This window comes from Ischnura elegans, chromosome 12 (assembly GCF_921293095.1).
Source record: "Ischnura elegans chromosome 12, ioIscEleg1.1, whole genome shotgun sequence".
Taxonomy (NCBI): Eukaryota; Metazoa; Arthropoda; class Insecta; order Odonata; family Coenagrionidae; genus Ischnura; species Ischnura elegans.
Genome location: NC_060257.1, coordinates 58,892,910 through 58,912,389, shown reverse-complemented (window position 1 = coordinate 58,912,389; position 19,480 = coordinate 58,892,910). Strand labels below are relative to the sequence as shown.

Below are 19,480 nucleotides of genomic sequence, written 5' to 3'. Positions count from 1 at the left end.
GATCACTATGGCAGTGGATATAATAGAAGTCGGTATGATGAGTATTCATGAGCGAAGTCTCAACACTGCGTACTACGTCAAATCCTGCGATTTTACAACGATTTTGATTTGCAACGATCTGCGATTTTTATTTTGACATTACGCAATCTGCCCTTGAAGAATCTTAGTAAGCCATTTTTTTAACAAAGTGATAAACCTCAAAATAAACAGATGAAGTAAACAAAAGCAAAAATCATTCTTTAAAATGATACCAAGCACCTATTCCTCGCATGAAAGATTGGTTGTTAAGAAATAACACCAAAGTATTGAAAATGACCAACACTGGAGTAAAGATCTACAAAGTCTCTACAAACTACAAAGATAGTACCAAGGTCAGCATGTAAAAATGTTTTGGCGAAACTAATTCTCACAGTTACTGACTAAATAGATGGCATAGTGATGGCTCGTTACCAAAAAAATGCTCTAGTAAATATCAGGGTGCAATTTCTCCTCGATCATTTAGATTGGAACCTGACAACCCCTCAGATGAAAACGGTACTATCGAGACTATCGAGAGAAACTATCGAGAAGACAGATTCCTCCAGGATACCAGTGAAATAGAATGTAGGTGTGAAGGGAAATGTAGTTGGCAGCAAAATATTAAACCTATTGACCATGGAGACTATAGATGTTTGCAGAAAATCGATATGATTTTTTCTATATATCGTAATTCAAAATTAACAATTTTAAAAACTTCCAATAAAAACATACATTTTGAATTTACCGCGCATAATTTGTTCTGTGTTTCTGGATTTGAAAGCACAGAGGGCGCGCATGGGATGCATAACAGTTCACGAGACAGCCTTCTATAAGCATATGAATACACTAGCGATAAAAAAAATTCTCCACGTGATTCCTTTTTTATATTTCTGCAATATTTAATTGTAAACGCTACACATTTATAAATTAATTTTATGGCACAACATTCGAATAAGCAACTCAAATTTAACGTATTAAAATAAATTGAGTTATACTGTGCTAACCTTTACTATTCTTGTATCGAGTACACACTCCTGTACGAGTATGGACTGGTGACGGTGATGCGAGTCTAATGGTTTGTACTCCTCCACAAGTACTGTGTATATAGCGCGTATACTGTGTATATACAGAAAATACACAATTATACACATATTTAGTAGCGGTGACGGTGACGTGAGTCCAATGTCTTTTACCCATCTACAAAAGTGCTCAACGCTGCATAAGAAGTTTTCACTTCAAAAATATCCATGGCAAAGAAATTTTTCAAGATAAAATTAACGTCATTTTTTACACGCTAACCAAGCACAGAACCCTACCACCGAACCCCACCTCCTCCTAACCAACAGCACCCGCAAATTTCCTAAACCATCCATTTTTTGCTATATATACTGATCTAATTACCTGGAACTCCGCACCTTGATAACGCTCTTCAGTAACGAAACCATGGCCAGTCACAATAAATTACCATGTGGAAATAGCCAAGTTTTTATTTCTTCTGTTCCTACGATAAAGGGTCTCCACTAAGTTAAGCCCGCTACTATTAATTAGTTTACTCGTTTTCCTTAACTTGCTTCGTCTGTTTCATCGATGGAATCTTGAGATTGGTTTGTAACCCACTTCCAATTGTGGGATCAGCTTGGAATTTTTCACGCTTGCTTCCTTGTGATGAATATAAGGATTCCATAATCAGTTATACAATATTCAATTATATCCCAATGTGCTCTGATTAATTAACTAAATGGATATACGAATCTAAACTTCCTATATAGATGGCGTTAGTTATAAATTTTTGGCCCCTTTTATTTTACAGCTCTGGTTAAATCGAACACACGATTCACCACCAAAGAGTAGAAAATAAAAATAGATAAAAAACATGTTTTGGTTAAGATGAGTTTTCTGGGGCCATGGAGCAAGGAGTCTGGAGCTGGGCGTGGTAAACCCTCCGAAGGGTTTCCAAGTAGGCTTCCGCGGAGATTATGATGAATTCAGCTGGTTTTTCCGGGTATTCTTCCGCGTTTATCCATTTGTAGGACGATATTTCGCCAACGTTCCAGTTGGCTTCCTCAGGTCCACTGAAGTGTTGATGCAGAAATTTGTTCATCTTATATACACCCCGTTTGTCGCCTTTTTTCTCGAGGTGTGCCCTGATTGGTCAGGAACTTCAACCGTGAAGACGGCTACAATCTCGCCAGCGCGTGGAAAAGGGTCTTCAAAGATCCTGACCAATCAGGGCACACCTCGAGAAAAAAGGCGGCAAACGGGGTGTATATAAGATGAACAAATTTCTGCATCAACACTTCAGTGGACCTGAGGAAGCCAACTGGAACGTTGGCGAAATATCGTCCTACAAATGGATAAACGCGGAAGAATACCCGGAAAAACCAGCAGAATTCCTCCGAAGGGTTGCTAGGGCTCCCTCGCGAAAAGTGACCGCTCTCACTGCAATTTTAAAATCAATCAATCAATTCAATCATAAAAAATTGATTGATTGCATTGTACTCGCCTCAGAAAACGCATCTTAACCCATGTTTTTTTAACGTAGGTTTTCGCAGCGAGAGGCATCGTTGCTAACGGCTTTCGGGAGCAGCTGCGTGTTGCGCTTTGTCGTGCAAGCTTTCGCGTCCATTACAGGGCGCATCATCAGGCGACCCATTCATCATTAAGCTGCTCCCGAAAGCCGTTAGCAACCATGCTTTTTTAACAGCACAAAATGCACGAAAAAGTAAAAAAATAACCTTTTCATCGCTCGGAGAATATAGCAAGGGTGCTGATTAAGATTAGATATAAATATTGCGTGCCAATCATAACTCACCTATCTGGCTATTCCACATTCATTTCTAAGTGACCTAACGAACACCCATGAGTGATGCAAAGCTTAAAGCAGTGCACTTTATACTTTTAAGGAAATATCGTGTTTTTTATCTATTTTTACCTATTTTATTCAATACACTTCAGACCTCTCCAAATGTCCTCAGTGACCCCTAGTCACCTCAACTGCCAGTAACCTCCACAAAGGTACCAACGAACCCGGCGAAGACCACCTGATTTGTGACGGTTCGACTAACTTGAAAATATTTCTCCGAGCCGTGACATTACCGATAGGAGTACGCACTGATTTTGAGAAAAACGTGACGAGGAAATGGGCGAACAAATCACGCCGAAAGGAACAAAAGTGAAGCCTCGGAATGAAATGAGATAGTGTCAAGAGGAGAGAGCGTTCATTTCAAAGGAGCTATTTACAAGAAGCAGCGATCAGGTCGGGGACCTTCGCTCGGGATAGGAGAGGGGGGGCGTTGAAGTCTCTTCCTACCGCGTACTCGGGCCGCGGTGATTATACCCATAATAGTCGAGCACTATTGGATGAGCTGGACTATCAGCCGTAGGAGTAGGAGGAGAGGAAAAACGAGGCAAGACAAGAAATAACTGACCTCAGAAGAGCGGAGAGAGCTGGACAAGGTAAGTGCCTCAAAAGCGTTGTCGCTTTTAAGTGAATTCATTTGCGAATGTACAGTTTTGTTCCCGTAATTTTAGCGTATTATTACTATATATTGTTAATAATTTTTTAATGCCTTGGTGCTATAGAAGATAGTTTCCAGCGTATTTCGGCGGATTTTTTATAATTAACATGATGTAAACACTTGTCTATTTACACACTTTTCGAACCAGGTTTCTCCCATTGAAATATTTACATAGATTGTCATCCAAAAGGAATTATTTATCTTGAAAATGGCACTATGCGCCGAAACCTGGGTCGATAGAAATTAATAAGTGTAGAAATAGACGAGTGCTTACTGCATGTTAATTTCCTAGTTACTCTCTGTTCCGGCTAAACCTGAGCAGTTTAATATACACTCTTCTCTTTAAAGTACCAATGTTTTTCATTTTTTAATAATTTTAATGGAATGTTTTCTTCTAAATCTGGTACGATGTCAGTAATCCTTTTTTTTGCAATGCGAATGCGTGAAAGTAGCAACTTCGAAAATATGAATCTATTTTTTTAAATACATAGAGGGTATTTTAGGACGAATCTGCAATACTTTAGGTGGTGGTAGGGGAGTCAATTTTAAGCATTTTTTGACCAAAAACATGGGGTTACTACTCCTTAGTTACTGAGCGACGGCAACATAAGCAACATTTCGGATGTATTTGATAAAGAATGTCATTTTTTTGTTGCATATGAACGCCAGATCTCTGGCATTACAGAAGATGGAAACCAGAAAACCCCATATGATATTTCACAGCCGTCATACGCCTCCTATATTCCGTAAATAATGTGCAATATTTATTGTATCATGTAGTTATTTCCTTCTTGATTTTTTATGGATTGAAATAATATCATTGCTGTCATTATTTTTCTCATTAAATTTTCATCTATTTTCACTGAGTTTTTTTATGTAAAGAGTACGAGTTTTCCCCAAAGTAACTCTAGGCTGTATTGTAAAGTGATGTGGCAAGTTGAAATTATTACGGCCTTTTGCAGTTTGATGTGTTTATTTAGATTATTGTTGAATATAGTAAATCTGTTTTTTTTTTGAAAGATACCGGTAGCAGTTATAACAATAGGTGCTATAAAATCTGTTCAATATTCTTCTTATTTCTATTGCAAATTCTTGGTATTTGTTTATTTTTCCGCTATTATCTTTTTGAAGCAAGATTTGAGTGGTACTGCAATATCAACTATATAAATAATTCAAAATTTCCTGTAAATTAACATTATATCTAGTATATAATTGACTATGGTTTTATCTGTATGGATCGGCAAATCGTAACATAGGTTTTACGAACCTTTTTCAAGCGTAGCTTCGGGGTGGTTCGTTGCATGTAGTATATTATTGACAATGATTTTATCTGTTTGGATCGGCAAATCGTAACATATGTACCTACTAACTTGGTATTTACTAATTTGTGCTGGTAGGCCAGTTTTGGTGGATAATTTTTGTGACTTCACTATGTCTATTTAGATATTCTCCATTGGCTAACATCTTACCACCAGATATCATGTGTAGAATTTTTTTCTAGTTACGTTTTTTAATTATTACTATTACTTCAATTATAATTATCATAATTCGTTGACGCTGACTTAAGTTGGGGCCACCCTAACAGTGACGCGGAGACTTATCGCATAAGTTTTCAACTATTTTGATGAACACTCGTGACAAAATAAAAAATAATTCGCTATTTTTAACGGCATCTGCATGCTTAGCTGTATTTATAAATACTTATATATTATTGACCTTTTTTCATTTCAGAAATAGAAAAATGATACGTTATTTCATACAAAAGTTAAATCTACCATTCGGATTTCGTCCAGGAACGACAGAACTTTGAATTTCCGAAGATCGATATTATCATTTCCCCATTCCAACATATATAGGCAAAACTATCCCGCAAGCCACCTCGTCTGGTGGGAAAAAATTAGTGCACCAGCATCAAGTTGTTAGAGAGTAAAAATTATGAGGGACTCGTTAGGAGAGATTTGAATGCCTGAGTTAGACTTGGAATTTACAGAAATCAGTTAATGTTCGGAAGAAAAAACGAACTCCAACACTTGTCTGTTCGAAAAAGCATTTTATCTCTAATTTGAACGTATCTGTTTGACCTGGAAAAACAACTGTGCGGCTCTAAGATGATGGACTTAGAGACGCTCTGAAAGATGTCCGTTATTAGTTAGTCAAACAATCGAAGATTAGCACTTAGCTTCAGTCTCTAGCGGCTTTTAGTTCGATTATGTAAAAGGTTTGTAACACCCTCCGTTCGCTCTAATGTAAGCATTTTTTTGACCAATCGTTTCTGTTACTCTTATTTCCTATACCGTGCATGGATGAAATCATTCTGCGCCGGATCCTTTCTCGCCGCGTTTTCCACGCGCGATCTGACTGACTACGAAGAAGAGCCTCTCTTACAACTTCTCGTTCAATTGTCTTCCCAGAGCACGCATTAAGAATCCCAGCTTCTTTAGAGCTGTCTTTAATATTTCTTAAATGCGTTCCTAGTAAGAAGAAGGGGCAAGGAGTTGATCAGATCGGATCGGAGTTCTGGATTGAAACGGAATAATTTTTCACTTCACCACAAAATACAGGTAGTTTATTGGCTTTGAAAGAAGGGGTTATGGATATTCGATTTTGCTAAATTGTCGCTAGCTCTTTCTTCATTGCTGTTCTTAAGCCTCCCATAATAATTAGATGAAATAGGCTTTCCATATACAGTTGATAAATAATGTATTGTGTTAATTGCTTTTATAGTTAATATTAGTAAATGCTAACTATCTTTATGCATTTCTAGGCATTTTATTACTCATGTATGAATTACTTACGACGCCAAATTTTTGTTTTCTATTACTAACTAATAGTTTTATAAGCATGGTAGCATGCTCGTGACCTTAGCACTCTCCTAGTTTCTGTCTAATCGTGCTTCGTTGTGATGTGTGCTTGGCCTATGTCCGCGCGTTTCTGATTAAGGCTAGTATAACTGCAGCTAACATGGCATGGAATCATTCCATGCCACACACCCTGGTGGTGGCTTGCACAGTACCTATGAGAGGTAGATGAAACTGTTAGTTTAATGGTAACTTCCATGATTATGACGTCATAATGTGAATCCATACGAAATCCGCGTGGTCGATTGAAATTTTTTAGTAGAACAGCGACGTACCTACCATTCAGATTCCTTTTCATGTAGTGCAACACAGTTGACATTTTTGCCTCTAAATCACGTCAAATATACGGTAAATCTCGTGCTCAGCAAATCTTTGACAAAGCCCACTAACTTCGATTCCCAGCTATATCCAATTCGCACGCACAGGAAGTTTCAGGAGGAATCTGCAATAATTCAGGATGTCGTAGGGGAGACAATTTTAAGCAATTTTTTGTCCATAAACATATGGTCGCAACTCCTTAGTTACTGAGCTGAAAAGACTGGATTCCTAATTACAAACTGTTTCCATGGTAAATGCAAAGTGCATCCAAATAAATGTTTGCGTTGCCATAGCCCAGTAACTAAAGAGTGGCGACCCATGTTTATAGGACAAAAAATGCTTAAAATTGTCACCCCTACCACCTCCTGAAGCATTGCAGACTCCTCCTTAAACACCCTGCATAAGTTGAATTAACAGTGGCACTTTTATGTTCTATCAACCTATATTGCCCAAGAAAATCATGTCGTTCGATTTCGCACCATATTTAACTTCCGATATTTTTGTACACTTTATAAATCAAAATTATTATTAATACATGGTCTTCCGCGGTTATTAAATTGATGATTGTTTTCCGAGTTAATACCGTGTCAACTCATAATGACAGACATATTGCATTTTTATATCATTATTACTATTAATGAGTCGACGCGAAATTATGACAGACATATTATATTTTATTATCATTATTATTATTAATGAGTCGACGCGGAATTAACCCGGAAAGCAATCATAAAATTATTACATTTAAATTTATCAGTTTCAAGTATGGTATTCATGTCATAATTTCACTTTCCAGATGCATCACCGTACTTTTCAATTACTCCTCCTCCTGTTTGCAGCATCAGCGAGATGCGAACCAAATTGTAAGTAATCCAGCATAAACAATAGCAATAAGTTCATTTTAACGATGAATATGGAGGTACTTTATAAATAGATTCGTAAATTCAAGCAATTGCTGTATATCAGGTTAAAAAAACGGAAGAAAAGTGCCTGAGGTTTTGGGTGCAACCTATTGTGGAATGAGGAACATTAAAAGTGACCATAATTACTGAACATATAGTAACCATAAAACTGATGACATAGAGTGACCATATTTACTGAACTACGCGCTGATGAATATAATTTTTTCAATTATTTTCCCAGTGTCAATTACACTATCCATAGCGAAAGTACACTCGCACTGTTATCTCTAAGCTCGCTCTCTTACCAATGACAAATCTGCTTAGTCCGCATCAGCCGTCCGCGTTCATGTGTAAGCACAAATCTGTCTCTGTGGCCGTTACGCGCGCGGATGATCCGCGGGGCGGAGGGGCCACGCGGATGGCTTCTCCGCGTGCGGACGGTCCGAACTCATGCGGAAGCCTCCATTAACTTCATTGGAACCTCATCCGCGCGCGTTACGCGGACCGCCCGCGTCCGTGTAAAACGGGCCTAAAATCTTTATACAATTACTTCCTCCGCTAATTTTCCCCTTTTCTCAAACTAATACTGAAGCACCGAGTGTTTCTAAATGAATAGTGGGATTTTAACGCTTTCTAATACATATTTATTACACTTACAGCCATAAATGATACATAAAATGTAAAAAAAACTCAAATAGTTTTACATAAAAGCCTACAAGTGCTCAACGAGAGCGCCATCCGTAACACGGCACACGTTAAGATGATAATAGCCGTTTATTTTGAAAGTGGCCTAACTCCATTCTTACTTAACTAATATGCTAACGCTTATTATCCACTTAATAATTGCCACTATTTTAACAGGATCAATAAATTTAATACCCTTAGATATGCTTAATCAGTATGACTCATTAGTATCTATACGAATATCTTTAAATTCATTGAAGCCCTTACACCCATTAATATCTCGACTTGAAGATAAATGGAGTTAGGCCACTTTCAAAATAAACGTCTCATATGCAAGTTCTTCCCAAATGATGATAGGTGTCTCACGAGTAATTGTTACAGCAACTGCTTCAATCCTGTTTCTTAATTCGGAAAGGTTAGCTGGTAGTGGAGGCACGAATGCTACCTGATCACGTGGAAGATGACAAACGAACTTAATACGGAATGAACATCACACAAAAATTACAGATTCTGTCTTTGCAAACTGTAAAACAAAAAAACAGTTCTTTTCACTAGCCGCCATCTTTGCTACTAGCACTCTCTAACGGATTGCGGTGGAAGAATTGGGTGCACATGAGCATTGTTGCCAACAAACAAAACTGTTTGAGTGGCTCTTTCATTTGATGTATCATTTTTTGCTGTAAGTTTAATTAAACAAATATTATACAGAGTTAAAAGCCCGCTTATCATTTTGGAATACCCGGTATTTATCCCAAACCAATGCTGTGGTAAGGTTTTGAAACGTTCAACTTTATTGCACAAATAAAATTAATAAAAATTAAAAATGCAATTTTCACGAGTAATTACTCACGAAGAAAAATCACGAGCTACGAAACGTGTTATTATTTTACAAATCAAATTAACTCAATTTGCAACGCAATTGATAAGAATTCAGGACGAAAATTCAGGAGTGACGTCGCATACGACCGCACGCCACTATTTCCATTATGAGACTCCCCTTTCGTTTAGTTCCGCGTCGTCAACAAAAATTCTTGTCCACTATTATTTGACTCCCATTGTTTTCTCCCGTTGCCAAGGAGAATTGTTACAGTTTCAATGTTGGATACGGCTTTTGGTTACTACACAGCCACCTTCGACGCTCTCCTATATGTTTACCCTACAGGTACATCGCATTTTATTCATGGAACGTTGGAAGCGGCAATGAACTTAACTTTTCCCTCAAAACCAGTTTCCGAGAATGCAAACTCGAACATCGGCAGAAAGCAAGTGGCTTTTACGGGAATATTTTTCGCCTTCTCGTGTAGGGATGCTCATGCTCATTTCACCTGCCTCGGTGGATAAGAACGTCCGTTTTCCGACAGTCCCCAAAGCTACCTTGACCGCAACTGTCCGCATTCCGCACAATACCCCTCACCCTACTTTCGTGACACGGGCGTCCAAACTTAGTATATTGCTGCTACACCAAGATCTGAAGTAGGTATATGGTAATGGTACCTATAGGCATAAAACATCTTGATTATTTTTGGGACAAAATTTGTTTGTTCGCTAGTCGACACATATTTTAGACCACTGATCAAACCAAAACCAACAGGACGCGCTCCATCTTGCTGATTAACCCAATCTCTTGAGCCCATATACCGACAGTGTACTCTTGAGTTTTCACATGGAAAAAGTAGCCCGCTCCTCTTTATTATTATTATTATTAAATAATTGGTTACAAGTCGACCATGAAGTCGGGTGGTAACATAAAGTTATTACACAATAATATACATAAACCAAAATGCAAAACAAAATACTTAGTACCACAAAATTTTTAAAAATCCATAAAAAAAACCATTTTTACACAATACATGTCCCCGTATACCTAGCACCAAATCAGCAAAAATACAATACATATCTACATTTATATTGCCCTCAAAATCCATTTTTACACAATAATATACTAAGACCAAAGAAAAAAAGACAAGAAACACCAAAATTAAAAAATATACAATTACAAAGCCCTCAAAATTAAATTTTATCTTTCCTTCTGGTAAATATAGAGGCGTGAGTTGGAAATGGCTCAGAAAAAATTTCATCTGGTAAGCCATTCCAATCCTCTATCCCCCGATGTAGGAAGGAAAATTTTAGTCTATCTGTCAGCTGCCTTGGGGCCTTAATCTTATAATTATGATCCCTCCTCCCTAGATAACTTGGTCCTTATAACCACTTCGTTAGCTCCCTCCACGCAGGATCACCACTGTAAGTTTTAAATACACACTTCAAGCGTGCTTTCTTCCTCCTTACGGAGTCTTCGCTCTTCCCCAGAATTCTTTTCGCATAACGAACAACTAGCTTCTCGTCGTTTGCGGAGTACAAATGTACAAGGGCGTACCCAGGATCAAAACTAGAGGGGGGTAAGCCGAGATTGTTCAGGTTGTAATACAAAAAAGGTTGTGGAAACCAAACTTTCAAAAAAATACAACAGCGCTTTATTAAATTTTACAATTATTTGCTCAAAAAATATTTTCATTTTAATGACATGTTTTCTACTACCTAATATCACTTCTTGGATTTAAGGAAATATTTTCAAAAATTTCTTTGAACTAAATTTAATTTTGCTTCTAGGGGGAGGCAGCTGTCCCCTCCTGCTCCCCGCTGGGTACGCCCATGCAAATGTATGAGTTAGTGGATGTTTTTTCGATCCTTTTTGACGGTGATAAAATGTACGGAATACGGATGCGACCGTGTAGAGAAATCCTGCCTCAACGCTTTTTCTATTCGATAAGCTACGAACAAATGTTTTCAAGGTAGACAGACAACGAAAAAAATCAATAGGGAGCAAATCTGATTTACCATATTTTCAGATTTTCATCGGAAAAATCAACCGCGAACTGAACGCGTATTCACACCAAGTCTTTCCAATATTTCGCTCATAAACATTACAATAGAAGATTTATCTCCCGTCGGCCACTAAACTTCTTCTCTGAACACTCAACTTCCAAGAGATATTTGATCCTTTAACAAACCATTCCAAGCCCAGCTAAACCACCTTAATTTTAGTCAACGAGTAGCTGATATCCTCAAGAGTTTAACTCCAATGAAAGGCCTAGTTAAATTGTTGTGAAGCAATGTAAAAGACAATACCTGCTTACATGCAGAGTCAGAAGCAGCTCAGTAAAAACAACTGAGTTGCGGGTGACGATCAGAATTCATTAATTTTTACTTTTAAACGTAGAAAATTGAAAAAATTGATATTAATAATATTAATCTACTCAACACTTTCTGAAGTTATCGCTACTTTCGGCATCGACCCTGACGGAGCATGCAGTAAAATTCGTACATTTTCCCATTGAAATACAATGTAAAGCGCAAAGCAAGTTGTCATAACCTCACCGCAGCAAATTTTAAAGGAAAAAGAACGACGAAGAGCTGGATATGATGGGTGAGGAGAGGCAGCTTCCAAATGAGATACGGAGGAGACAGAAGGTATGGTTGGACTGAGTACCTACTTAGCAGGGAGGGGATGTTGAAAACAGTGTTAGAGGGTAGAATGTTGGGTAAACGAGGGGAAGGAAGAAAGAGAATATATTTCTCAGATAGGATAAAAGGGAGTGGGCCTTATTATAAATTGAAGCTGAAAGTTCATGAAGGTAGGGGGACCGCCTGAATACTTCTTAATTATTCCTAGAGCCGCCTACTTGTAAGCCGTGAGCTGGCTTACACGTTGAGTTAAAGGCATTTGAGTAAAAGTAACCGAGTAACCGGTGACGATCATATAATATTTGATTGTTACTTGTGATCGTTGAAAACTTTAAAAATATTATTAAAATTCTACTCAGTGCCCTCTGAAAATTATCGATACTTTTTGGCACCCAACCATGCGATTACGTATAAAGTTAAGTTCTTGTTAAGCCATGAATGACAAGATACTGTTCAGCCATGTTCCAAAAATACCCAAAGCTGTAAATGTGATTATTACTATGTTTATTTATTTCATTCGTTATCTTTCTAGTTCGGTGGAAGATACTTCGCCAAGGAGATGCAAGCGAAGGCACAACAATTGAAATCATGAATGACGAAACGATGGAGAAGCACAACCTGAGGATATTGCAAAATCCATGCAACTGCGAATCGCTCATGTGCAAATGCTGCGCTGGATTCAATATAGAGCAAATGAACTTCGCAAGAGAAGGTAATACATTCCGACGATTAAGCATTGAAATCATAAAATTCATGTCTTCGTAAATTTTCTCTTGTACTCAAGTTATTACTTTACTTGATGACCACAAAATCAAAGAAGTATTTTCGAAAAAGCAGAGGTGTAAGAAATCATTTTTCTCGTGATTTATCCAAAAGGCACATTGTTTCAGCCACGATTTACTACCATTCACCTGTCCTACGTAGAATAGCCCGTTAAATATTTTTGGTACTTAACCTTTCTGCTTATAGTTGATGAAAATGAGTACTTCGATAAACAATAATTAGTTTTCAAAACAATACTTCCAAAAAAATCAATTATATAAATTCCAAAAATATCTGCTTTACATCTAAAATACGAATTTTCCTCAAAAATAATGACAAGATATTTTTCAATTCAGGTTGCATGATCTTTGGATTCAACCCAATGGAATTTTCCCTCGATATGATGATACTGATGAACGATAATATGCTGTGGAATAATTCCCTCTCAGGTAAGATACTTTTATACTTTCGGATTTCTTCAAGTAGTCCTGTACGGATACAATTCTTAAAAGATTACAGAAGTTATTAAAAGCACTAGTTGAATGCAGTAGATGATTCCTTAGCATTTTTGATGACATAAATTAAAAATATCTATTTTTCCCTCTATCACCGTTTTAATATCCCTCCCCGCAAATTACCCGCTCCATCCATACCTTCTGTCTCATCCGTATCTTCTCTAGAGGCTGCCTCTCCTTACCCACCATGTCCAGCACTTCGTCGTCCCTCCTCCTCGTCTTCCACTTCACCTTCTCCATTCTTCTCCACACCCGTACTTCGAATGCCTCCAGTCTTCTCTCGTCCTAATTCCTACTGTCTGTTTAAAAAAAAAACAAGATACCCGAATTTGAGGAGCTCTAGCGTCTAAACAAAGCAATCAATTTCAATGCAACAAAAAGCATACGAAAGAGAATTTGTTTGTACGTTGTATCTTTTGCGTTAAAAAATCTTCAGCTCAATAGTATTTCCTGTACTTAATTTTTTTTCAAAAAAGTACCCGTTTTTTGCGCGTAAAATCAAGTTGCCCAATTTTGAGCGCTTGGCATTCCCGAAGTTTTTGTTCCAATTACTTGCAATTTTGATATAAAGAAGGCACATCTATTGTTAGCAGTTTGCTCAAAACAAATTGTTTATACCACTAAAATCAACGGAGTTGTTGTAAACAACGCAAACCTCTGCTAACTTCGAAACCAGTCGGTCAATTGAAAATTAATTGGTACTGCGTCCACGTTTCATAAAACGGTACACTCCAGATCATAATTAGTTGTAAAAAGAGTTAAGTAGACAGAAGCTAGGAAAACAACGATAGCTACCGACAGCCCTATACAGTGTTTAAAGTTCCCTTAACCTCCTCAGTCCCGGTGTATTGTAAACAATACATCGACGTTTGAATTATTTCTTACTAGGTTAAGTGAAATACGAGCGTGATGCGCCCGCTCCCAGCGGGCTTCCCCCGCTCTTTTTAATGCAGGTCCACAGAGGGATAGGCGCGTTTCTAATTTTAAAATGCAGAAAAAAGGCAGGGTCTTATGTACAAATTTAATTGGAATGTTCATGTACAAATTGAGGTCAGAGGACCTCTTTAAACACAACATTGGAAGTAAATACACTATCCTCTGTTAATACTTGTTTAGGGTTTTCCTTAATATTTACAAAAATATTTTGAAAAGATCTTACCCTAGAGAATGCTACATAAAGTTGGCCATGAGAGAATACAAGGCCAGGCAGGAATAAGCCAGCTCTTTGCATGGTCTGACCCTGAGACTTGTTAATAGTCATCGCATAGGAAACCTTAATAGGAAATTGTCTGCGAGTTAAATTAAAAGGCATGGTGGGATCCGACGGCGTTAACTGTATTCTTGGGATGAGGACAATCTTGCCGGAATCGATTTTTTTATCGATTATTTTTTTTATTTTTAAAAACCAATTTTAGGCAACAATAGCAATATTTAGGAAGGAAGATATGCCGTCGTATGTTCTCTGATTAATTCTGTGCATTTTGGTGCCTCATTTGTAGAGTTTGATTGCGTGTAAGTTGAGAAAAAGGTATCTATACAGTAGAAATAATATAGAGGATCGTTATCTCAACTTTTTAGTGCTTCCTGGCCGATGACAGCATTATACAGAAGCACGTCAATCGCTGATGTCATTTTTTTTCAACTAATTAACCGGAAAACATGAAATTCAGATAAAATATTACGGTAGATAAGTGCCGGGACTGAGGAGGTTAAATCAATTTCACGATTGGTACCTAATCTGAGCTTTGACCGATAGCATATTTCATTCATAAGCCTAGTGGATCGTAATCCAAGATACCCCAAATTAATTTATTGCGTACGGGCCTTACCTTATTACTGATGAACTTCCAATATTTTCAAATTTCTCTTCTGTCCCGAATCTACAGCCAAGAACCCTCCACCGATCTGTCTGCCCATCGTGATTCCTGGGGTGCCCACTCCGAGACTGGAAATGTGCATGAAGCTGTACGACATCTACTTCCCCGGCCAGAACATTCACCTCTGCATGGACCTCGACACGAAGATGATGGGTTCGACTCTCCTGCTTCTCCATTTCGACTGCATGCGAATGGGAGCAGACGGTTGGGCGCTCATGAAGCCGGGAGACAAGGTCGAATTGGTGGACATCGTGGACGAGGAAGACACGATATACGACCTCGTGAACGAACCGGGAGAAGAGAACGCACCTTCGGAAGGTTCCGTGGCTGTCGCCGAGGTTGAAGACGAGGCCGCTGAGGAAACTGAACCGGCAGACCCCACGTCCGCAAACGAATCAAGAGATTGAAAGGAAAACTCTAAATGACAAAAGTACTTCAAATGTGGTACACTAGGTGTGTCCATAAAACAGCATTCATCTTTTGTAAATAAAAATTTAAGATTATAAATAAAATCCGTAGTTTCCAGCGTGATGGAGTAGACTTTTTCCTTGCTGAAATGAACACTTGCAATTTTCCACGATTGTAATATTTATTATGGCCTTGGTTTCGATGTTACCACAACATCGTTAAGGTGAAGATAATGAAGTATCATCGAAACTTAGGTCGCAATAAATTTTATAATCGTGGAAAATTCCTGATGTTTATTTCAATATTTAAGATTATAAAAATTGCAGTTAAAATAAACTCATCCAATTCTAATACATAGGCCTCGTGCGGCATTAAAAAATTTCTAAATGCTTAAAACTAATTTAAAAAATTTAAAGTTAACTCCGTTAGCAACATAAATTATCTCTTTTACCGAGATAGGTTACGTTTTTGACCTTAATTTAACAACAGTTTTGTAAAATGAACCAGAATTACATTTCATAACATGGTTCATTAGGTCACCATCAAAAACGACACGATTACTGCAGTTATAATGCGAATATTTCGTTTTCTGTATGCCCGAGAGTATAAACGAGTCACGAGATAGAAAAAAAAACTTAAAATGATAAGTTTATATCACATCTGGGATACGAGGTGTGCCCATAAATTAGAATGCATCATTTGTAAATGCAAAGTTGAAATTTTAACATTTCATTTTCACGAAACTCGTCCAATTATATTACATGGGCCGCGTGTGGGATTAAAAAATTTCTAATAGCTTATAACGCGTATTCTCTAAAAGGAACTGTACCAACAGCATAACTTTCCACCCAATAATTGATCCCTAAAGTATTGGAACAAAAATAATTTAAATAAACCTTTTATTAGACAATGGCAAGAAACGAACCGGAACCAATAAATAATTGGAACTAACCCACCAGTTCTTAAGATCAAAACCGGAGTCGGAACCGCAGCCAAAAAGTATTGGTATAAAAATAAATTTCAATAAACCGTACATTAGCCGATGGCTAGAAACGAACCGGAACCGATAAAAAATTGGAACCGTCCCACCTGTTCTTGAGATCGAAACCGGAATCGGAACCGATGCTCGGAATCGGAAGGTATCGGTACAAAAGCAATTTGATATTAATTTTGAAAATTCTTCTGGAAAAGGGTAACACAATTATATGAGTAGCGTGATGTTAAGGATCTTACGAGAGAAAGTTTGAGATTTTACGCAGTTTTTGTAATAACCTAACGAAAATCATTTGCAACTTTCGCAAATTAAAAAATGTAAATGAAACCCTTCGTTACGGAACGGAATCGGAAATGGTAACCGGAACTGAGATTCAAAGAACGGACCGGAACAAACAAAAAATTGGAACGATTCCACCCCAGATAACTCTGATTCTTGACATCTAAACCGAAATCGGAACCGAAGCCAAAAAATGTACCGCTACCGATACATTACCGACAGAGACTTTAAACTTAGCGTAAATACTCATAAATGATTGTCAATCATGGATTTTTATGCCATTTTACGTAAATTTGATCCGTTGCTGAGACAGAGTAGCTCAAATATAACCAATTTTTCAAAAACGCGCGCTATCTCGTTTTTCTCCTAAAATCTTTGAATTGAAGCAGGCGGTGTTGCGGTTGTATAATGTTTATGGCATAAAAAACACATTGTCCTTTGACCGGACTGTCATGTAACTCAGGAAAATATTACGACGCACAGCCTTGGAGAGTATTTGGATTCCTCCTAAAGGGTTTGCCTTTTTCTATTTGACCAAAAATCGTCGCATATTTCAGTCAAAAAGCGAAAATTCTTTTCTCTTAGAATTTTTAATTATTATATTTATTATTATAAGGATAATTTTGAGTTAACTTGACTAGGGAAAATTTCTCCTTCACTCATTCATCATAAAAAATTATTTAGGGAAAGATTTGATAAAAAAAACTGACTATGTTCCATGCTTCCAATGACGATATTTAAGAATTGATTCTCAAAAAACTTGATAAATCGACCGCAACTACAGAGCCTCAGGGTCCCGCGTCGCGCAGCTCGGGACTTGACGCGCCATCGAAAAATCGCTCTCATTTCCTTGGTCGAAAATTTTTTTCCAAGATTGCTTCATATTATTCTTAAGAAATCTGTTCTTCACACTGTGAGATATATTTCCCGAATTACACATTTTGTAAACGAAAGATAATGTATACTTTATTTCAAATTTCACGAGAAAAATGGGTACACCATTATGTGTTTTAAAACCATGTAGATGTGAACCAAAATCTTCAAAAATTACGGATAATACAACAGAAGCATCTGGTCAAAGGAATATTGTGTTTTTGTGCCATAAAAGTCATACCACCGCATCACCACCTGCTTAAGTTCAAAGATTTTCGGAGAAAAACGAGATAGCGCTTGTTTTTGACAAATTGGTTATGCTTGAGCTACTGTATCTCAGCAACGGATCAAATTTACGTAAAATGGCATAAAAATCCATAATCGGCAATCATTTGAGTATTTACGCCCAGTTCAAAGTTTCTATCCCAAAAAAAGCCATTTTGGACTGCTTTCCGGCTTTTTCCGATTTCGGACCACTGTGCGACGTTTCGATTTGAGTAGTCTTGAGTGACCTAAGGGCGAAGGCCTAATCGGACATCAAAACGACGGCAGTAATGCAGTTCCTCACCCGGTGACGATCGCGAGAACACTACACGCGAAAAAAGAAGTTTCTTACGCCAACCAGTCAGTCTGAAGAAGCCAGCAATGCATCCGTGTGAAGCTTTCGCTCTTATATTAAAAATAATTTACCAGTTAGAGGTAATACCTACCGCACAGAGCGGTATCGCCCCTAACTGGTGAACGGTATTGCCATGGCACTGGGGGCAATACCTTGCATTGTAAGGGTTTTGTAAAATGGTTTTAACACACAAAGTAAGTTGAATTTTCCAAATATGAAGCAAATAACTGGTGGGAAATCAAATTCCCTTCAAAATAATATGATTGTCTCTTTATTTGAAGTATTCGATTTAATGATATAAATAATAATGCTTAAGTGTACGGTTTTACCCCGCTCTCCCCTTCTGCTGAGGATTTAACAGAGAATAAGAGCTCTAAAACATAATAGCGCAGTGGCGACGACTCCATGGGGCCTGAGGGGGCCCGAGCCCCCTCAAAAATTCGCTATGGGTGTGAGGAAAAAATGTGTGAGGCTTTTCGATTTTCCCCGGAGTGTCCAGATATCGAGATTCGAGTTATCAGGGTTCTAATGTTGATCACATGACTCTTCTAAAATGCTTAAAAAAACTTAAAACTCACTACTTATAAAATTTCCCGGGGCAAGATCCCCGGTTTGGGCCCCCCAATATTTTTTGTAAGTAGGCATCCCTGTACGAGCGTAATTTTTTCAAATTAAAAACAATTACAACAATATTATCGTATAATTTGACAGCTACGATAGATCCTGTCACCTCGTCCGTCCCATTCGTAGAAGAGGTATGCTCCCGTTACCTCCTCCAAAACGAAACTTTCATTGCAGGCGAAAGACGATAGCATTTGAGGCCAATACTGACATCGAGGATTGAGGACCGGATGCGATACGTAGAACCTCACCCACGTGCTGAAAGAGCCACGAAATCGATCCGGTGTGACACTAATGACTTTCGCTTTTTTATTCCCCGAGTCCTGATTTTGTATTCGGAAAATGATTGCGGGGTCGTGAGCAATTATCAACCCGTGCGCCACATTACGTTAAGAGGATTGGCACTGCGACGAAAAACTATGGATCAAGTCGCCCACTTCCCTCGGGATCTGACTGTCAGTTCGATTGCGACTTGCAAGGTGACAAAACCCACTGCTGAAGTCAGCAGAGAAGACGGAAAGGGTACCTGCTCGGTGAGAAGTTTGATTTCCATCTGAGAAGAGGTTTACGACGACGAGGTGAGTAATGCACGAGTCTTTCTTCCGCATTTTGACGCTTAAATTGACGGATCGAAATCAGAATCGTATAGCACCACAATGTAAAAAATTAGATCATTCAAAATTACTCACATCACTTTCACGTGTATTACTCATATTTGACCAAAAATCCTTGATGCATTATGAGGAGTGACAATATTGTTAGGGACAACACA

At 38.0% G+C, this 19,480-nt stretch overlaps 1 protein-coding gene across 1 annotated transcript; it reads left to right on the top strand.

The window, feature by feature from the left end:
- Nucleotides 1–3,310: 3,310 nt before the first annotated feature.
- Nucleotides 3,311–15,434, top strand: LOC124169490. Its single transcript, XM_046548117.1, has 5 exons — nucleotides 3,311–3,474; nucleotides 7,509–7,575; nucleotides 12,293–12,472; nucleotides 12,879–12,971; nucleotides 14,924–15,434. Exons 2-5 carry the CDS (start codon nucleotides 7,509–7,511, stop codon nucleotides 15,319–15,321), a joined length of 738 nt encoding a protein of 245 aa, XP_046404073.1. The 5' UTR covers nucleotides 3,311–3,474; the 3' UTR covers nucleotides 15,322–15,434.
- The last annotated feature ends 4,046 nt before the right edge of the window (nucleotides 15,435–19,480 follow it).